This window comes from Passer domesticus, chromosome 15 (genome assembly GCF_036417665.1).
Source record: "Passer domesticus isolate bPasDom1 chromosome 15, bPasDom1.hap1, whole genome shotgun sequence".
Classification (NCBI taxonomy): Eukaryota; Metazoa; Chordata; class Aves; order Passeriformes; family Passeridae; genus Passer; species Passer domesticus.
This window is the reverse complement of record NC_087488.1, coordinates 3,011,702-3,033,382: the sequence shown is the minus strand read 5'-3', so window position 1 is coordinate 3,033,382 and position 21,681 is coordinate 3,011,702. Positions and strand designations below refer to the sequence as shown.

Genomic DNA, 21,681 nt, shown 5'->3' with positions numbered 1-21,681 from the left:
TATCTGAATGAAGTCTTCATAGTGTGACCAACTCCAATAATGAGTGTCCCAATACTTTTCTAGTAAGACTCAAAACATCTTTCCTGCCCACAGGGTTTGCAGGAATGCTCTATTAAGTGCTGAACCAGCTCTGTAGAGCCCAGGGAGCATCATTCTGTCCCAAAACTGAAGGAGAGCTCAAGCAGCAGCTACTGGGGGCATCAAGGCCAAAGACAATCCCCAGTGCAGTCACCTGATGACCAGAGCTTCACTGGGAAAGTGACACAGAACCTGTTTACACTTCTTGCAGCTCATGTGGATGATGGTTTCCCTGGTTCCACCAGTCACTCTCAGTCCTGGTCCTGTCCAAACAGGAAGGATCCTTGTGACACCAGGAACACCAGGGTCTGCTTTGGCCCCAGAGGTTGGAGGCTCACACGTGCACAAATGGGCTGAGATGAGCACTGCATGCACAAACATTTGCATTTGTGCCCCAAAACCCTGCAGTGCTGCATTTCCTCACCCAGGGAGCAGGAGGAATCAGAGTCTGAGTCTGAATGGTGGGCATAAGGCTCCACAGAAGAAGAAAAACTGGACACAGCCTCAGAAGGAGGGAGATAAGTGATGTCAGCCTATAGCACCAACCCGAGCAGTGGCAGTGCTCTAGGAAATGAGGAGAGGCAGGAAGATATCCAGCTCCTGAACATAAAGCCAACAGAATCCCAGAACCACTTAGGTTGGAAGAGCCCTCTGAGATAACCAAAGCAAACCTGTGCCCAATCCCCAATTTACCACCAGCCCAGAGCACTGAGTGTCACCTCCAGGCCTCCCTTGAGCACCTCCAGGGATGGGGACTCCACCACCTCCCTGGGCAGCCCCTTCCAATGCCTGACAGACCCCTCTGGGAAGAAATCCTTCCTGACATCCAACCTGAACCTCCCCTGGAGCAGCTTGAGGCTGTGGTCTTAACATGAAGAATGTGTTTAGAGCTCAGGATTTATCTCCGAGCTTTGGCACTGACATGGATAAAGGCAGAGTTTGCATGTCAAGGGTAAACAGGAATATTTTCAACTTTCAACTTCCACCTCTGAAGGTGGCAAATGAACCTGCAAGCCCATGACAACCTCAAAGGTGGAAAAGCTCTAATGGCCAGGCTACAGAAAGAACCTGAATAGCTGGTCAGTGCACTTAGCATTTAATTGCAGATGGAATTTTGTTTTAAAACCAGCAAAGGGCTCAATTCTATGCCATTGAGTCTGCTAGGCATCAAGGCTGGATAGCCATCTTTCTTAAAGATAAACTTGTGGACTTTTATCTCATCTTTCTGATTTGCAGGACCAGCAAATGCAAAGAAGCATACACTGCTGAAGAAGTGTTTCAAAGTAGAAAAAAGGGACAAAATAAAGGAAAGTGTAGACAGATGCCAGCTCTCACATATAGGAAATTGCCTGAGCCAAATATTGAGGGGTTACATACCCTACATAAACCTCAGGATTTTAATGAGGGACAAAACAGCCTGAGGAATGAGGAACATTAAAAATGCCAGACAGCAAATCCTGAATAGAAAAAAGGATAAAGCACAAACGAGAAGTTTGTAAGGGAAGGGAAGGAAAGCCTATGGAGCACCTCAGCTGTTGGAATAAGGTAGGACACAGCAATGGATACTCTCCACTGCTTGTATTTGCATATGGGAGAGGGGAGAGTGGAACACAGGTCAGAGCATTGGGAAAAGATTCATTCCTCTTTGTCAGTTTTTGCCAGCCTGGCACTGTATTTACAGATGATGCAAAAGCTAAAATATTCCACCATTCAAAGCAATGCACATCTCCAGGATGAACTCCTGCACTAGGGCAAGACAGAGATGCTCTGCTCCCAACAAAACAACGTCCTCTCCCTGGCACTGAACACCATCTGCTGGATTTGTGTCCAGGTTATTAAGATCTTCTCCTTTAGACCTAAGTAGAGCCTTTTCCCAGCTGTCCACTGTTGTAAATCAGGTGGGATTTTCTCGAGGAAGGGAAGGAGTGAGCTTTGCTTGTGATATAGAAACTGAATTTCAGAGTGGAGGTCAGGGCAGGCACAGGGAAGGTGAGCACAGCTGACAGCAAGCCCAGCAGAGACTGGGGGAATGCTGAAGAGCAAGCAGACACTCAGCATGCTGCCAGTGCAAGAGCCACAGACCTTTCCACAGGGATAGAGGAGAGTGGCTGTGCTGCAAGAGAGGAAAAATCACAAAAAGGGTCAGAACACAGGCCTTCCCCCTGGAAGGGCACTGGAGTTAAGTGATTCTTCATAAAGCCTTTTCTTTCCGCTCTCTAGAATAAAACACCAGTTGTCTATTTTAAGTAGCTACAGTTCTACTTGCTCTAATTAAACCTGGCCTCCCAGTTTAAAAGCTTTTTTCCTCTCCCTCAGAGGTCTGCAGCAAGGCACACCTGAGACATCTTCACCCCCCAGTCACTTCCTCTGTCTTCTGATCAAAATCTGTTATTACAGAAATCCATAGGACACAAAAAGAAACAAAGAAGAACACAACAGAGAGCAGTTCAGCAAGAGATGAGCAGGGAGAAAAAGCACAGGAGAAGATATGCTGCTCCAATTCTAAGTCAAGAATTGAAGAAAAATTATTTCCTTCACTCCCAAAAAGCAATATTCTCTCAACTCCATCTGCTGGTCATAGGGATAACTGTGAAACCACGCTGATGTCTGGAAGCCAAACTTCCCCCATTGTGCTCCTAACCCATGCAGAAATACCAGATTGACTGGTATGCCCACGAAGGAACCATCCACCACCACCCTTGGAACGGGCAGCACTGCAGGGAGCACAAAGCTTCAGCAGCCTTGGTGGAAAAGCCTCCCAGGGCTCCCCCAGCAGCTCCTCCCAGAGCCTGCACACATCAGCACCAGAAGCTGCTGGCTCCCAAAGTGGCTGCTGGCTCCCAAAGTGGCTGCACACCACGCTGAGAGCCCGAGAGCAGAGCGTGGCTGCTGTCCACAGCCCAGGGATCGTGCATGATCTCAGCAGCACAGCACTGCCAGTCCTGCAGCAGAGCCATTTCAGCAGCACTGAGCCTCAGCAGTGTCTCACTAAAACTTCCAACATCACAAGCAACATTTTTCTTTTGGAATGAAGCCTTTCACTCAAGTTTTCAAGCTGCCCATTCTGCCCATCACCATTAAAACAAACAAAATCAATCCATCCTGCTGGCACTGAAAATTAATACCTTAATGCTGACCTCTTAATCATTTTAATAGCATAAGGTTTGTTCTTCTTTTCTAATTAAAGAGATTAATCCAAACGTGCTTCTCAGGGTGTAGTGTAAGGTCATGCCTGGAACATGGGCTGCAGTGAATTAACACTTCAGAGACCCACTTTACTGGGCAGGCAGGGGGGACAGGAGAGTGCTGCTCTCAGGAGAGTGGGAGCCTGAATTTGGATCAAAAATCCAAATCCACAGCTGCAGCACATTTTTCCTGGCTGCTAGGTTATGCGTGGCAGTGGGAAAAGTCCTGGTTACTGTTGGGGACAGGGGTGTCACACAGTAATGATTAGAATAATGTGGGTTAAGAAAATCATATTTACTTTTGCAGCACACATATAAGGTGTAAGGCTAAAGACTGAAAGGAGTATCTAAAAATATTTTGGTTTTCAGGACTTAGGAGTCCTCAGACAATGGCTGCACTTTTCTGCTTCCTCTTCTCCTGTTTAAATATCCCCTGTGGTAACCACAGTGTTCAGTGCCATGCTGCAATCTGGTTTCCTGCCTCACACAGGCCACACACCACCAGCGTCGTCATTCACGTGGGTTTCTCTCACATGGAATAGTACTTTGGGGGCCCTTTAAGATAAGGGTGGTATAGAGGGCTGGTTTAGCAAGATACGTGGTTGCACTCATCCCACAAAGGACCCTGTATGGGGTTTTCTTGGTTTTTTTAAATATGCAGTTGTCTTTCACTTGCTGTAGTGGATGTAGTCTGAACTGACCCTCCACAAGCTCATTTTTGATGAATGTTAACACAACACAATAGCCTTTTCCACATCACTGCTGCCTCCCCCAGGGAGCAGGACAGGCCGTGTCTCCAGGCCAAGCACATTAAATAAACCATCATCTCCAGGGACTAAAGCAACCCAGCACACAGAAATGGCAAAGGGATTGCAGCAAGAACACAGGGCAGGACTGCAGCCCTGCTCTGGGACCTGCCTCTGTCACCAGCAGCTTTTCACAGCAGCCATTTGGGTCACATTTTGGTTGCCCAATGTGAGTGACAGATGTCACTTAGATGTGTGTTTCTGTAACTCATGGAAGTGCTCTGGATGTTATTTTACCCTTAGGTAATGCCTTATATATCAAATAAGGTTTAGCAAGCCAGAGCCTACAGACCTCAAGTTCTGAGTCAGCAGATTCTGCCAGTCTTACTCTCCTTGTGCTTCTGTGCTTAAAACTGGGGCACCACATCTTTATCTCAGAGAGGTGCTGTGAAAATGAACTAATCCAAAGCATAAACCTGCTCCAGTGCTGACTGCCACAGGAAAGAGCATTTGGAATGACCAAGTGAGATATATTACAACATTCAGCCAGCAATGCCCACAGCTACACACCGAGCTGCAAAAATAGAACTAAATGTTGACTGTGTGCTCTTTCCAGGGGCTCTGTTCATATTGTTCACTGAATAAAGCAAAGTCCCTGTGGAAGGAATAACATATGGCCATGGATGTGCTATTACCAAATAATTACACTGCCTTACCCACTGCTGCCAAATAAAGGTTAAATTCTAACAAGTGTGACATTTCTTTTTAAGTTCTTGGCTTTGCAATAAAAATGTTTAGGTGGAAATTCAGTTTTTGAAGTTACACCCCTGTCAGGACCACTATGCCTCTAACCCCCACGTGAGCTGAGAGCTTTGGGCTGCACAGTGCCAATGTCTGTTGGCTGAAATGCCATTACTCTGTGGTGGTGTGAGGGAAAGAAGATATATTGCACATGCAAAGCTTCTGACACCTGAGAAACAAAGACAGACGGCTCTGATTGTTCTCTCAGTTGGTATTTTTGACATTTTGAAACTGCAATTGATACTATTGGGAAGTTTCCTTGACTTTCCTCTTTCTCTTCGACAAGATGGGAGAAAGAAAACAGTTTTTGATTTTATTTCTCTCCCATCACCTGACAAGCCTTGATGGCAAATGCCTTTTTTATTCCTCCTGAATATGGACCACTACATCCTATACTGGTAAGTGAGTATATTAAGACAGACTTTCCCAAACCTGACTTTTAAACAAACACAAAATTAGGCTTTAAGATTACCCAGTCTCTGAGATGAATACAGCATTTTGGGGAGATCTGCGGGTTTTCTGCAGCATCAGGACAATAACTCACTTGCTTTACACCTGATCCAAACACTTAACACAATAAGAGTAGTCATGCAGCAAATTGTCTTTTACAAATATTCTGCATGAGTGCCAGTGGTGTTCTGAACATGGTGTTAATCCAGTCACAAGCTCCTTTCCATAATCATAAACAGTAAATGACAGATGATATTAAAGATTTCACAGCATAACTGGAGGAAAATTAGGAAGTGATTCTCTAAAATAAGGAGAAAAGAGGAAGTTTATTGCATCCTCTTGCCTCTCATACAGAGCTTATTAGTGACAGGCAGGTAGCAAATACAGTGATGGAACAGCAAGCATTGGTTGTGCCAAAAAATAGCATTTTTTGATTTAAATTAAAAAATAAGCAATTTGCAGGTCTTACAAGTTTCTATAGTAACTGCTATCATGTATAAGAATATAAAATGCAACAAGCTGGAGTTTCCATAGAAACAACACAAGCAGTTTGATTAATACGCAACATCCTGAGACAAACGGGAATATTTAATTTAACTTTATAAAGAGAACTCTGGTAAACATCATACTATAAACTTGCAAGGTGTCCTAGTAAGAACTGTTCTTGCAAGTCAGCCACAGTATAAAGTGAGAAGCATCTGGGGTGTTCACCACATCAGTTTCAAAGGACATGAGATACTATTTAGTTTCAGGAAGGTGGTGATGTACCCAACATATTCTAATTGACACACAGAACCTGAAGAAGACATTTTTATCTGGTTTAAAAGTAAATATACCAGCCATAATGCAAGGATGCAATACAGTTTTTATAACTGTGATCCTTGAGAAAGCATAACCACTGCACAAAAATGGACAGAAGTTTTATACACACACATTTTCCACAGAGTGGAAATGAGGAACCACGGGACAACTCCGATGCTTAAATGACCACGGAGAAGTAATTTGAAAGTGTTGCAGAAGGTGGATCACCCAAGAACTCAGAAAGCACTAGGAAGAGGTAAAGAATGCTGGAGCAGCAGGAACAACTCACCATGTTTGGCACACTGGTGACGGGAGTACTCTTGATGTCGGCAGGGAAGGGAGACAGACTATTGGCCATGCCTGGCTTGTTCGGCAACTGAGGATTCACTCCTGCAGCTCCCATCTGCTGCCCTCCAGTTTGACTGAAAGGTTGCCCAAAGGGAGTAGTGTTACCTGTCATTCCCAGCTGGAAAAGAGTGAATGAATGAAATGATTAGAATTTTTGTGATTCCAAAGGGAGATTAAAAAAATCCAAACATATGTCAAATATCTGTCTTTGCATTCGCAGAGACCAAATTCCAGTGTAAGTTTCTCAATATTAAATTCTCAGTATTAAATTCACAATTTCACAACTTTTACCAAGTTAAAATATATCCTAAAAAGATGTTTTACAAATATACACTGCTGTGTGGGGCTGAAGTCTTGCAATTCAACTTACAAAATCAAAGGAAAACACAAGATCATCCTTCTCAATCCACATGAATAGAAATTACTTTTTCCAACACTACAGGAACTTCAGTAGAGCAAACAAACTTCAAATCCTGTGATACTTTGTGCATTCTGAGCACAAAGCATGACTTTGCACACAGACAGATGGGAAGGGAGGGGAATATATAGAGGCATCGAGCAAATGGTTATCAACTTATGTTTTGGTACTCGAGGAGAAGTGTCTGAGCAAAAAGATGTCTAAGACTGACAAACTTGATAAATGACACCCCAAGAACTCCTCAAGACTAGAAAACAGAGACTCAGCTCCCCCTGAATGATTGGAGAGAACACTGTACACCCACAGAGTCACTTGGCCTGCAGGAGTCTCCCCCATGGTAAAATCTCCTCCACTGGAACCACAGAACCACTGAGGTTGGAAAAGACCTCCAAGACCATTGAGTCCAACCTGGGACCCATCACACCTTGTCACCCAGCCCAGAGCCCTGTGTGCCACGTCCAGGCTTTCTTTTGACTCCTCCAGGGATGGGGATCCCACCACCCCCCTGGGCAGCCCCTTACAATGCCTGACCACCCTTTCTGGGAAGAAATTCCTCCTGATGTCCAACCTGGACCTCCCCTGACACAGCTTGAGGGTGTGCTCTCTCATCATGTCCCTTGTTCTGTGGGAGCAGAGCCTGAGCCCTGCCAGCTGCCTCCTCCTCTCAGGGAGTTGTGCAGAGCCTGAGACCCTTCTCTTCTCCAGGCTGAGCCCCCTCAGTCCCTCCCATAGGATCTACTCAATAGATTACATTTGCTCACCCTCCTGCTTCACACTGGGAGGATTTCTAGGTGACTTTATGACCTGGTCCTAAATATGAATCCAACCACTGAGAAAAGCCTTTATTTGAAATAGTAAATCCTATTTTATTTTCCTCTTCCCTTTACCTCTCCAGCCTTTTCTTCCTCAACACAAAAATGGACAGAATGGTGTTCTATGGTCCTGGTCTCTTCCCTTCCCTTGCCAGCAGGGACTCAGGGACTATTTCCATAGCTGGAAGAAGGGCTGCTCACATCAGCTTATCACTGGAACAGCCTCATAATGAGGGATTATTCAGGGGTTGCTTTTTATGCTTACAGGAATCGGGCTGAACGAGCTGTTGAGGAAGCACCAGTTACGAGCAGCAAATTACACTGGGGCAGAGTCCAATAAACACAATTTGACTGGGCCTTGTCCTCTTTGTCCCTGTACTTTGTACCCTCTGGTTTCAGACAGCTGGCCCTGCCACTCTCCAAGCAGCTTTATGTTAAGAAATGCTTCCTTTCCCTGCATCCTGCCCAGTGACTGTTGCCAGATTTGGGCCTTTCTTCATGTACAAGACGTTCTATCTTTACACATTTAAAAAATCCCAAAAGCTGTTACTTTGCAATATATGAGGTTATCAAATCTGTGCTGTGTCCCAGAGTATAGCTGAATAATTCAAATAGCAAGTAAGACCAAAAATTAGCATCTAAAGTTTAGTCCCAAGACTGCCTTTAAAGAGAAGTGGTGTTAGCTGCTATCACATTGCACAAATATCAAGAATTTAATTTTCCGTATTTCTGTGTTTGTTTTGCAGACTGCATGTTCAGAGAAATTATTTTAATTATTATTTATTACACCACAGATTTTGGCAGCTTTCTCTGAAGAATTAATAGCAAAGCATTCTATAAAATTACCCACTCAACCCACTATTTCAGACAAGGTATGAGAAAGTGTCATCTGATAATGACAGCTGTTCATTAATGCTGTAGGGGTCTATCAGATCAACAGGGAAGAAAATTTCTGAAACTAAAAGTGAGATTCTGAGAAAGCTTAGCAGAACTACTGAAACCTTTCAGAAGCCAGAAATAGGAACATTAACTCTGGGGCTGTTAGTCAGTCCCCTCATGTCTAATTCCTAACTACAAACTTCGTTGTTGGAAGGACTTTGCCCTTCCAGTCTTCTCTGAACTTGCTTGAAAGTTTGGAGGAGTTTTTTGAATGGAATAATATACAGACTTTTCTGGCAAGCACCAGTACACTTCCTGCAGATCTTTACAGTCACCCCAGCACTGGGACAGCTGTGGGGAGCCCAAACTGGGAGACAGGAATGCTGCTCAAACCTCAGAGCCCTCCCTGGGCTGGCAGCTCACGGATGGAGCAGCCTCAGACACCAGGGAGGAGATGGAAAAGGCTCAGAGCAGGCAGAGAATGCCCAATGGATGTGCTGAGCTGGGAAGCCTGGTGTAAAAGGCTTCTGGCACAATCTTATCCAGCTGCATTTTCAAAGAGCAGAAGAGAGATTTTCTTTGGGCAGTGAGAATGCTGAGCAAATTTACCTTAAATTTAAGTTCTCACTCCAAAAGAAACAGAGAGGTGTTCTCATTATCAGGGAATATTAATGCTGTTTAATTGAAGAAAGAATGTTTAAAAATAGGTTTTTAGGAAAAATGTTAGAAATATTTTGGTCTTGAAAGACAGTTTTAAAGTTTGTTAAAACTCTAAATGACTAGAAGATTCCAAAGCACCGAGGCTCTGCAATCCTAACAAGTACCACCACATGGTTGCTTCATTTTATTTTATCATTTCCTTTCCAATAGGTCTTGTTATTAGACAGATCACAACTCTGTACAACAACAAAGCAACCTTTCAAATCTTCCAAGATGAGTGATTAATAGGAGGAGGATAATTTTTCCTATTCTAGGTGGTCATTAAGTAATAAATACTTGATTGAAATTTTAAGAAATGCTTTGCTATTCTTTGAAATCCAGCTGGAAGCAGAGTGGCTTCCATTTGAAACCTTGTATTTAGGTTAACTGCTCTCTGCCACATTGTATTTCAGTGTCCAAAGCAGTGCTGTCATAAGGGAAAGGAACCTAAAGCTAAAGCTTATACCAGTCTGTAACTCTCCAAAACTAGCAACATTTGCTAACATTGTAAAACATCAGACTTGCCTTTTAACCTACACTTCACTTTCGTAAATTACTGACAATGAAACAAAGTACTAAAGACTTGTTTTTTGTTTGAAGTTCTTTTTTTTTTTTTAAATAGTCTGAATAAGTGGAAAAACCTTTCTTAGGTGGCAATTACTGAAGTAAATATGGAGACAAAAATTAGCAGGAATCATGCTCAAGATGAGTTTATTAAAACTGATAAATGTTTGTAGTTTCAGGGGGGTTTAAACTCACTTTCTCCTGTGAAGAATTCAAATTAACAGGACTGTGATTTCCAGAGACTAAGAATGCACAACACAATGTGAGACCTGTTTTTATCCATTTTTAACAGCTTCCAGCCAAGTCTGGGATCAGCCAGGAGTTTCAGCGGCAGAACAGCCTGCTGACAAACAGCACTGGGATCCAGAGCTGTTCCTGGTACCCTGAGGAGCAGCTGGGAATTGATTCCCAACACAGCCAGGTAGGGACTCCAGCAAAGCAAAGCAAAGCACTGTCAGCTCCTCCCTGGTGGGAAGGCAGCAAACAGGAGGAGGAAGAAAGGAAGAATCAGGCAGATCCCTGAGTGTCACACACTGAAAGACACAAACTGCAATTCCTGGTTAATTATCTTTAATGCTGAGCCCAGTGACTTCTGTAGAACTTTAAACCATGGCTGACTGAAATCTCAAAAACAACTGGTAAATATATGCAGAAGACTGACCCCACACATTGTAAAGAGTTTATCCTATTTGTTTATTCTGCAAACGGAAACTGGCAGCTCCGAGCAAAGGACTCAGAAAGCTCAAACACCCCAACTCCTGCCTCTGCTCCCAGGGGATTTTCCAGGCATGTAAGGGAAGGCAGATACTCAGAAGACCTTTGTTTTTATATTTCTGAAAAGAACTCTGATCTCAAAATAGTTCAGGGGAAGATTACCCCTGAGGTAATTAAAGTCACCAAAGAAGATAAACCAGCAAGAACACTGGTTTTAAACTGGTTAACCAGTTTACAACCTGGTAAGAATGGTCATTTTCATGGGGAACTCTGAGCCACCACAAAGATTTGGATTTGGCTTAAAGCTTGTTAGATTTACTTTTCTAAAAGGAAGGGAAGCAAAGAGTAATCCAGTGTGAGCTGTTTCTTTTTCCCCCTGCATGGAGCAGGCATGGATGTGCATCACAGGGCTACTCCACCTTCCATCCAGTGCATCTCCATGTCACCAAAAGCTGAAAGCTTCTCTCTGACAATTTGGGTTCTGTTGCTCACTCCCATTTTGTTCTATGCTCATGGATGTTCCCTGCAGGTTGCCTTTGCTCTCCTCCATAATTTCATCTCCTTTCTCTTCCTGCCACCATGTTCAGCCCTGTTCCCTGCACTCCATCCTATGGTGGCTCCTTTCATCCCACCTCATCCTCTGCAATTCATGTCTTATAATCCTGTTTCTGTGCTGCAATTTTGGGAAAATCTTGCTTCTTTTTGCCCAGCTCTTTGTGGTCACAGCTGCATGAATTCTGAGGGGGTAGAGCAGACTTTCCCAAGAAGTGTTGCTCTGTTCCACCAGCTGCAGTGGGGGAGATAAAGGGGTGTATCCCAAAAGCAAGTTAAGGCTAGGGGTGCCTCAAGAAGGAACACGATTAATGCAGGACACCACCTTAAACACATTATTTCTGCTCTAAAACAGTTCTCAGAAATATGATAATGACACTCTCCTTTAATGGAAAAGAGGCATTTAATTTAATAATTCTGCTATCCCAGGAAGACAAGTAGATTCTGTTCCCTTTTTTATCACTATGGCAACTCTCTAAGATACTGGAATCTATTACCGAGTGTGGATAGGAAATAGGCTATTTCACTCTACTCTCAGAAGCCAAGGAATGTACAAACTTCCAAGCTGAAACCCCCCCAGCACTTCAAATCTTTGTTCAGCTGCCTTGGACTACAGGAGCCATCACACTGCAGTGCTCTGAGCAGCAGCTGTGGGAGGTGCTTCTCCTGTTTTACTTACTCTCTTCAAAGCAGAACAGCAATTCCATTTCCTCTAGTTCCTGGAGTTTCATAGATTTTATAGAGGAAGCCTGTGACCAAACCTACAAACCTCACCTGAGGGTGCAGCTCAGAGGCGATGTGACCAGTGAAAAGTTCACCAATCTAATCCTGAAGACACCTTTTGGAGCAGACTGGATCTCCACACTGCTTTTAAAGCTTCCTTTTTCCCTCCCTTCTTTAGCAACACTGACACACCACAGTACTTCCTCCTCCAGCATCAAGGGGATGGGTTGTGCTCCCTCTTGTACACCAAGTGTTCAGGCTGTAAATAAACTCTACCCTTCCCTCCTCCTTTAAGTTTTTATCAACTGTCCCCTCACCTCCAGCACCACAGCTCTCACTCCTGCAGTTCAGGGTACTCCACATTCCTCCAGGGCTCCCAGGCCATGCAACCAACACAAACCCCACTCCCTGTTACAGGCACATCATTTCCTGCTCCCTTTTTAGCCTCCTCTCCAAGGCACTGTCAGAAACCTCACAACTGCATGCAGCTATGCTCCTTGCAATCCCTTTTCCTTTGGGAAATTCTGCTCTCCTCTCTTGCTCCAGCCCACTTTTCACTCCAGGGTTTCCAAATTTAATAAAAGGTCTGGCAGGACAGACTGAGTTCAGCCTCAATTTTCCTGTGAGAAAGAAAGCACCTGCATTTGCAGGCATGTGCCAAGGAGCAGCACACACCTCTGATAATGCTCCTGGGTTTGTATCTTATACCACCACTACCTTCCTAAAGTGAATACCATCATTCTTTTTTTTTTTTTAATTAGCTGGTCCAGACAGATTAGTCAAAAAAACGCCAAACACTACCCAAAACAAACATCCAAAGCAAGAAACTTATCACCAAGTTAAATGTTAATTTTAATTAAATTTTGAAGCACTGACTCTGTACAAAAATGGAAGGAGGTTATTGTGGCCAAGTATTTAAAACCAAAACAATACCATGAGATTTGGACTGAGCTGACAACAGAAAAAATACTGAAAGGTTGATATGAGAATCAGAGAACTCAAAGCAGCATGGGCTCAGTGGAAAATAAGCCTGGCTGAAGTAATCTGATTATGATCCAATCCTATAAAATAAAAATAGTTATCATTAATATTCAGTTCAGTATCTGCTGGTTTTTTTTACTAGAAAACAGCCTGGAAAGAAAGGAAGAAAATGAGACAAGCTTGGCCAGACTTTGAAAGCCATGAATCTGCAAAATACTTGAAGAGGAACAAATGTGAGCTCTCAACATGCCAACAGGAGGGATGAAAAGACAATTGGATAAGAGGAAAGTGCCATCATTAGGTGTCTGGAGTGATGGGAATGCTGCTGCAACAACGACCAACACGCTGTAGTAGCTCAGGAATGACAGGTAAATTAGACAGAATCCAGAGAGGCCTCAAGTAGTGTTCAAAGGACTAATGGGCATGGGCAAAGACAGGCTAATTGCAATAATAGCCTAATTAATTTAGCTTACTAGTTAAGCTTATTAATTTGCTTATGTTATTAAGGCAAGGGCTGATGTGATTCTAAAGTACTGATTTTGAGACTAAAAAGGTGATACACAAATATTTTCTATTTAGCAAAGACAGATCAACAGGTAGGAGTAGAAACTCTGTAGATTCAGAGCCAAAATTAGAAAAAAAGGAAGTGACTACCACTGAAATCATTAAGATTATATTAATGTTTTATTTAAATAGTGTGTACTTCTACTCATCAACAGGAGTTAGTTCACAAAAATCATAAGGCCTCTAATCAGAGATATCCTGTCTTTGTACCACTGCCATTTCCATATGCTCTAGTCTTTATAAAATGGAACCTTATAATAGAAAGATAATTACAAATTCTCTTCTGCTTGTCCAGAGACAACACCAAAAGATGAAAAGAAAAAATTATCTCTGGAAGCAAAAATAATCTGAGACTCTGACTAGAACCCATTAACCAAACTCAGGGAACCAAGTCCAGGAAGGCAGAGGTGTAGAACAGAAGCCAAAAAATGAATCAAAATTGCATCCTCGTGTGTACCCCAGAACTGTGTTACTGAGCACGGCTGAGTGCAGCTCCAGGTGATGCTCTTGTAAAGACATGAGATCATACAGGATGGACTGCGGCACAGAATTCCATCCACTCCTCAATCCTGCAGCAATTAAGTCGCCTCTTCAGACTGACATTGATTGCAGGATCACAAACCAGTTACACTGTTAGTTAGGCATCCCAGGGAAACTGCACATCTCCTCCCCCTCCCTCAGATCAATTTTTCTCTAATCACTTTGGAAATCGCTGGTCAATTTGACCCATTTTTCTTAATGGCCTCACAGATAATTAAGTTCCCAAGATTACCGAGCAGAGAGATGGACAGGTAGATTATGACACAGCCCTGGTTCTGGCCAGGACAGATTTATTTTTTGCAGTAGCTGGGAGGGGGCACGTCCAGGACACAGAGGTCATTCTGTACCACCTCCCATCACTGCTGAGGGCAGGAGAAAGGGAGTCTCTACCAGGGAGAAGGGGTTTTCTGAGCATTTTGCATGTGAATCATTCACCTCTCTTTGTTTCCTTATCTCACTGCTGTTTCTTGCTCTAATCTGAACCCGTGATCTTTGCCTTCTGTGCCTCTCTCCTCTCTAGCCCAGCGCAGGGGGAGGGGGTCAGGGACAGTCTCAGTTGCGAGCACGAAATTGGGGAACGCCACTCTTAAACCACAACAGCTTTATCTGGAGCCCAGCGAGAGGCTCCGAGGCTTGAGATAACAACAGATCTGCCGAAACGAGTTGGAAACAAATTTCTCTGAGCATTTGCTGTATTAGGCACGGAGCTGGTCACAGCGCTGCTTTGTCTGCTCCTGTGGGTGTGGTATTTAACCTGTTTCCTCAAGTGCCCATCATAGCGGGGAGAGGCAGCAGGATGGCTTTGCTGCTGTGCTGTGGGGTATCAGCTCATGGCACGATCACATCGAGAGCGATGAGGGTCGTTTGGGATGGGTGTGCAGCACTGCTCTCCTGCCCTCGCCTCGGCACTGCCTTTAGGGAATCCTTTCATTATCGTACACAGTCTGTGGGGGGACAGGAGAAAACGGTTTTCCCCCAGCTTTCCATTCTCATTTCCTCCTTCAGGCCTGTCACAAAAGTTTTTGAGGGTTTTTAATTTCCCTCGGATGCTAAGTACACAATCCATGCAATGGAAGTTTGCATGGAGTGAGCCATGGCCATAGCCCAGCTCACTGGCAATGATGTCAGTGAAATGAGAACAGGGCTCCAGGGGACTCCTTAACTCTGCAAGATGAAGATCATCTTCTTTCCTCCCTACCAACCTGTGGAAGGACTGACCAAGACTGTGGACAGACCAGTTTGTGCAAACTAGAAAGTAGGAGTCCCACGTGGACACCAGTACAGACCAGAATCTCTGCTACTGGGAGCAAGGCAATTCTGGTCCTACCTGCATGGTCACAGAGAGGACATGAAGAGGGGTGAAAATCCCTCCTTCTGCCCTGGCAGCACGAGCATGAGAGTTGAGAGGAAGAACAACCACCACAGGAAGTTCTTCAAGGATAAGTGCCCCTCAAGTTTCCTGTGGGCACGTCCTCAGACAGAATGAAGGGCTGATGTTATTTCACATTCTCTTGAAGAGACCTCTGGTTCATATGTGCAAGAAGAGAGAAACAAGCACCATGATCAAAACTAGAGGGGCCCTGCTTCCCAGCCAGGCAGAGAAAAGGGACTGTTGGATTTCTTGGGCTGTGTGGATCCATGGCCTAGCACATCAGACACACAAGAATACAAGGCTTAGTTGACACTGGCATACAACGTCCCCTGATCCCACTGAGATCCACAGGGACAGAATCCATCTGTTTCTGGGGTGGCAGGGGGATCCCAACAGCTGACTGTACTGAAAGCTGAAGTGAGCTTGCCTGGGAATAAAAGGAAAAACACTCCATTGTGACTGGCCCAGAAGCCCCAGGTAGCCTTGGCCTGGATCACCTCAAGAGAGGTATTTCAAGGTCCCAAAAGGGAATTGTAGGGCTTTTAGAAGAGCTGCTATGGAGACAGAGAGTTTGACAGCTGAATTCCTTGTCGGGTCTCTCAGGGGACCCTTCTACTGTGAGACTGAGGAGGGATGAAGAACAATAAGCACTGATCACTACCACAACAGTGCCCTGTTGGCCTCATGGCACCAGCTGACCCTCAGGGACCCCATCTGTGGGATGGGCTGTGGATTGGAGAGCTCAGCCAGACCTGCTCCCCTTCAATAGCCCTACACAACCAGTGTGTCAGTCCGGTGGAAAGTGCAGACTGACAGTGGACTGTGGTGGCCTGAAGGAAGTCACACCATTACTGGGAGATGGACGTGTCGCAGGGGTAGAAACACAGCTCCACTACTTGTCATGGACTGATCCAGACTGCACTGGAGAGGGTGAGGCTCCAGAACATTCACAGCATGTTGATGAAATCATTCTATGGGAGAACAGGGCAGAGGAAGGTTTTGATAAAGGGGAGAAGATAATCCAAATACTCCTGGTTTTGCCATAAAGCAAAGTAAGGTTAAAGGCCTGACTGTAGGTTTTTGGAGGATGCACATTCCAGAGTACAGATATATTGTCAGCTCTCACCATCTTGTGACACGGAAGAAAAATGATTTCAAGTGGAACAACACTTGAAAGTGAACAACAACAAGCTTTGGACAGATCAAACTAAAGGCTGTTCAAGCAGTAGCTCCTGGGCCAGTCAGGACAGGAAAGGATGTAAAAACCATGCTCTACAGTCAGGGAGAATGGTCCTTCCTGGCAAGTCTGATAAAAACTACCTGGGGAGACTTGAGCATGACCCCATGGGCTCTGGAGTTGGGGATACAAAGGATCCAAGGCCTGGTACACCCAAACTGAAAAAGAGATCCTGGCAGCCCATGAAGAAGTTCAAGCTGCTTCCAAAGTGACTGGCACAGCTTCTCCTGGAACCCTGACTACCAGTGCTGGGCTGGATGTTCAGAGGGCAAGTGCCTTTCCTACGTCATGCTATGTGAGCTCCTGAGGCAGTCTGCAACTGGCCAACAGCAGCCCTCCTGCCCTGGAAGACACCTAGGACTGACAGAACCCACAGCCATGGAATAAATGAACTCAACAAACATCTTGAGGGATGGCCACTGACTACAGAAACAGCATCTCTGCTTGTGGGAGATGTGTGTGTGTATATATATATATATATATAAATGTATGTAGCTAGTTGGAAGGTGTAGGAATTGGACACGAATACATGGTATGGAACAAGGGTTAATGTCCTGGTTCTAGCCAGGACAGGGTTAATTTTCTGCAGTAGACAGGACACTGAGGTTATTCTGTACCACCTCATGCCATGGCCAAAAACCAGGAGTCTCTTCTGGAGAGAAGGGGCTCCTCCTGATAACCCAGTGAGGCAGCAGGAGGGAGAGGGGGTAACGCTGTTCTGAGCATTTTTCATGCAGATCACTTGTCTCTCTCATATACTTTCGTTATTAATACCATTGCTGTTCCTGTTTCTTATCTCATTGCTACTTCCAGTAAATTGTTCTTATCTCAGCCTGTGATCTCTGCCTTTTCTGCCTCCAATTCTCCCTTCCATCCCACCGCAGGGAAAGGGGGACTAGTGAGTGGCAGTGTGGGTTGGAGAACCTCAGGGGGAGCATTAAATTTGGGAATAAACCACGACAGACCTGCAGACTGACATCTCCATGAGGGAAGGCACAGAGACCTCTGCCATCACCCTCTGCATTAGCAGCAGACACTATCCAGGGCTCCTGAGGAGCCACCACCATTGCCAGCATTGTCCTGTCAGCACCTCAGAGATTATCTGAGGACACGGGAGGGAGCTGAAAGCTTGACAGGAAACAGTTGGAGACCCCCGTGGTGGGGGGGTTGTAAAGATCTGCAGCTTCCACAGTGGCAGTGTGAGGACACACAGCCCCAGCCTACTGGGTGTGCTACTCTGATCTTTCTAGCAATAGAAAAAACAGCAAGATCAGGACAGCAGATTTGGTTTTTTCCTAACCAAACCCTTCCCACACCTCTGAACCTGACAAAATAACTGCAGGAGGAAGTCACAGTCAGCCTTTTAGTGAGCCACCACTATCACTGTATTATTCTGGACTTAGTCTATGGTATAAAAGCTAAAAACCAATTGAAGTCCCAGATTAATAATTTAAATTATTTCAGAGAACAGAACATGCCTGTCATAGTTAAAGATGAGAGAGCAGAGGCATCCTAGATCTGATCTGTTTTGATAAGAGGCCAGATCTTCACAAACTAACAGCAGTGTTGAAGAGTTGCATACGTGAGAGCTTGGCTGTTCACCAGTGTAAATTGCTCTAGTAAAACACATCTGCCACTCACTACTGCTTTCTTCTAAATCCCTGGATTTGCAAGGAAGGACTGTTCTCCCTATTTCCTCCTGCTGTATCATTGACACAACCGTGTGTGATACAAAACACTAAAGGCTGAGGAGACAGTAACTATTCCCACCCTTCCAGAGCTGCTGTAAAATAAACTCTGATGCTGCTTTCTGAATGCCTGAGCTGGAACTTCAAGGTTGCACTTCATCAATAGCCTTAAACTGAGAGCAGCTGTGCATGAACACCCCAACCCTTACAGAGCCACAGCTACCCAGCATCTCATGCTTCACCCAAAATCCCACTTACATCACTGAGGTGTTGGGGACACTTCTCTCTCTCTTATTTTTATTTTAGAAAATAGAACAAGCTGGCACAAAATGGGAGTTCTGCACTTCCCACCATGACCTACACATGCAAGCAGTATCCTTTGGGTCCAGCATGAAGAGAATGACTGGGGACAGACCCAGCTACCTGCTCCTGCCTCCAGGCAGTCGCTGTCCACTTCACTACAGGACAGGGATGACTCAGGATTTCTGGACATGCCATCCCAAGAACCCTTTATTTCCTTCTTTTATGGGCCTCACCAAAATCAGCCACTTCATACTCCATTATTAGATTAAGCCTTTAAATCCCTTGCCATCAAATTACCACACCTACCTCAAATCTGGGCTTACAACACGAGTTGGTTACAACACTCAGCATTTTGTTCCCTTTTTCTCTCTTCCCATCCACTGAAATGTTTTTATAAGCAGCACATCACCTTGCTTGGCTTAAATAGTCTTAACTCTCTTCCTTTGGATGTTTATTCTCTCTCTCAAGACAAGGAAATCAAACAGTTGGGTGTCTCAGATGCTCAGAAGTTACAAACTGAAGTCTACAAAGTACTGTGAATGAAGGAGTCAATCTTCTCTAGGTAATGGAAGACCTAAGAAATTCAGACTGACAGGCAATTCAGCTGCTTTTAATGCTGTTAGTGACAGTGAAAGAGGACAGGACTGCTTTCATAATGCTGACTCCTGCTTCCCAGAGAGGTAACACACAGAGACAGGGAGCTGTGCCTTCCATCTGCACACCTCACCACCCCGGTGAGCAGAACTCACAGAGCTCCAGAGCTGCTACGATCTGGCATCACCCTTGTGGAGTGAACCCCTCCTCAGCCCCTGGGAGCTGCTGCCCCAACTCCCAGCAGTGCTTTGCTCACAAACTCGATACCAAAGAGCAGCTTTCCACCAAGCACAGGCTGAGGACTTTGCTCTTTGGACTCTTATCTCCCTCTGGAATGAGGCCCAAGCCTCCAGCACGAAGCAAGGTCCACCTCACTGATTAGGGCTCCAGAGAAGCACAGAAGACAGGTCCATTAGGAATTCATGCTCATTTGTGAAGGGGAAAGACAGGCTTTCTTTACTACACTGGCATCATCTTGCATCTGTTTACTGACAAAAAAAAAAGTAAGTCTCTACTAATTGCTATTTCATCCTATAGTAATGTGTTCCAAAAGAAAGTCACCATGGCGCTTGGAATGTATATGCCAGAGGGACAGATGGAGAGGCAAGGAAAAGATTAATCATTTTATGGCAGAAAGCCAGTGGTGTTACCAAAAAAAAAAGAAAAAAAAAAAGTGAATTCAGTCCCAGTTCAGTCCCAGTGCAAGAATGGTGGCAATGATGTTATCTGAGCTGAGGTGAGAGCGCTCACCTAAACCAACCTGCAGGTTTGGCAGTTTGACAAAACATTCAGTTAAAAATACTCACTTTGAAGTCAGTGACAAGAAAGCCTTAAAATGTAACATTTCAAGAATCAGATTTGATAATTAAATCATGATCTGGCTATCACTGTTCAGAGGAAGCCAAGCTCCAAGTCTCCCATCACTTTAAGCTAATTGCTGTAACCAAGGCCTACCACAACAGATTCATAAAGCAATTACTGTCTTGTTCTTCAGCAGTAAATTAACTCAAATTAAAATACTCAAATGTCCAGGAATAACTGTAATTTACTTCATCCTTTGTTACTAAAATTTGGTAAAACTGGAAATAAATTTTTTAAAATCCCATTAAAAAGAAGCCAGGTGTTTTATTACCACTTGTAAAAAGATGTGAAATTCTCTTCCAAGCACTTCACAGAGGCCAAAGAAGAACTTCCATATTCCAAGGCCTTTAAAAAAATGAACCCATGCTTCCTCATAATTATTGAAATACAAAAGACAAAATTTCATGGGAAAACCTTCTTTACAAATGACTGGATATATACAGAACAGATTCTTCATATATTTAACTGGAAACCAACTTTTCCCAGGAAAAGAAAATCAAATGTTCATATGCTTACACTATATACATGCCTGAAGAAAGAGAATGTCTCCAAAATTCTGCAGAACTGAGTACAAACACAATGAAATCTACTACAATTTCTGCACTCAGTATCACTGTTGTACTTATGGAGCAAAATAAAGCTGAGAAGGTTTACTTTGTAATGAGTGTCACCTCTGCAAACAACAACTTCAAAGCTCTAATGAATAATTAGCCACAATTGATCAATGCATTCCAATTGCTTCAAGAGCTTTTATAAGTGCCAGGCAGAGCAAGTGGCTTTCTTCAGATAAACAAAAATTATTCTTAGTATACAAGAACAGATACTTAACCAGAACCACAAAATTAACTGTAGATGTTTCAAAGGTTTGTTTCATCAAGAAAATCTATTTGGACACAAAGAATAATTCAACAATACTTAAAAAGAGAATTTTGAAAGGCTGAAATTCAGTGAAGATATGCCTCAACAGATACTCAACTATATATTCACAGGCCAAAATTTTTATGAGTTAATTCCAGGAGAAGCTTCAGCGTGTACTAAAGCACATTCATGGTCACACCAAAACACAGTTTTCTAACACAGATTCCCAACTGAGTATCCCTGTCCTCCCCTAGTTCCTGCACTTTATCATCATTAAGCTAAATAAAAATTTAGGAACAGTGGGGCAAGGTCTTCAAACTGAAAGAGGGGAAATTTACATTAGATAATTGTTCCCTGGGAGGGTGGGCAGGCCCTGGCACAGGGTGCCCAGAGCAGCTGTGGCTGCCCCTGGGTCCCTGGCAGTGCCAAGGCCAGGCTGGGCAGGGCTTGGAGCAGCCTGGGACAGTGGAAGGTGTCCATGCCATGGCAGGGGGAGAACTGGATGAGTTTTAAGGTTCCTTCCAACCCAAACCATTCCATGATTCTATAAATGCAGATTTCTATACCAAATTCAACCCAAAGTCTGCACTCCTGCCTTTATTTGCTGTACTGTGGATATCAGCCCTGCAGACTGTACCCAACTGCACAGAATTGCCAGCTGTGTCTGCCAGCACCTCAGCAGTGCCTATGGCAGGCTGGAGACAGCCAGGGAAAGGGAGAGCACGTCATGCTCCAAAAATGTAGTATTATAAGGAATAAGCTGTTTTGGTAAGAGAAAACAGTAGCACTATTTAAGATGTGCTTTCCCCATTTATCTCCCAGAAGCTGGCCAAGGATACATTATCAGGCAGCCCATGGAATGGGATATTCCACAGAGGTGGCAGAAAAGACAACAGTAGCTCTGAGGAAGAAC

The 21,681-nt window shown here is 44.3% G+C and overlaps 1 protein-coding gene across 5 annotated transcripts in view; it reads right to left on the bottom strand.

Moving 5' to 3' along the window:
• Positions 1-21,681, bottom strand: part of CREBBP (CREB binding protein) — a 93,508-nt gene that overhangs the window by 48,627 nt on the left and 23,200 nt on the right. For all 5 annotated transcript variants that reach the window (XM_064390319.1, XM_064390318.1, XM_064390315.1 and 2 more), the window contains one exon: positions 6,351-6,527. In XM_064390319.1, the coding sequence (XP_064246389.1) occupies positions 6,351-6,527 (177 nt within the window). The remainder of the gene's footprint in view (positions 1-6,350; positions 6,528-21,681) is intronic.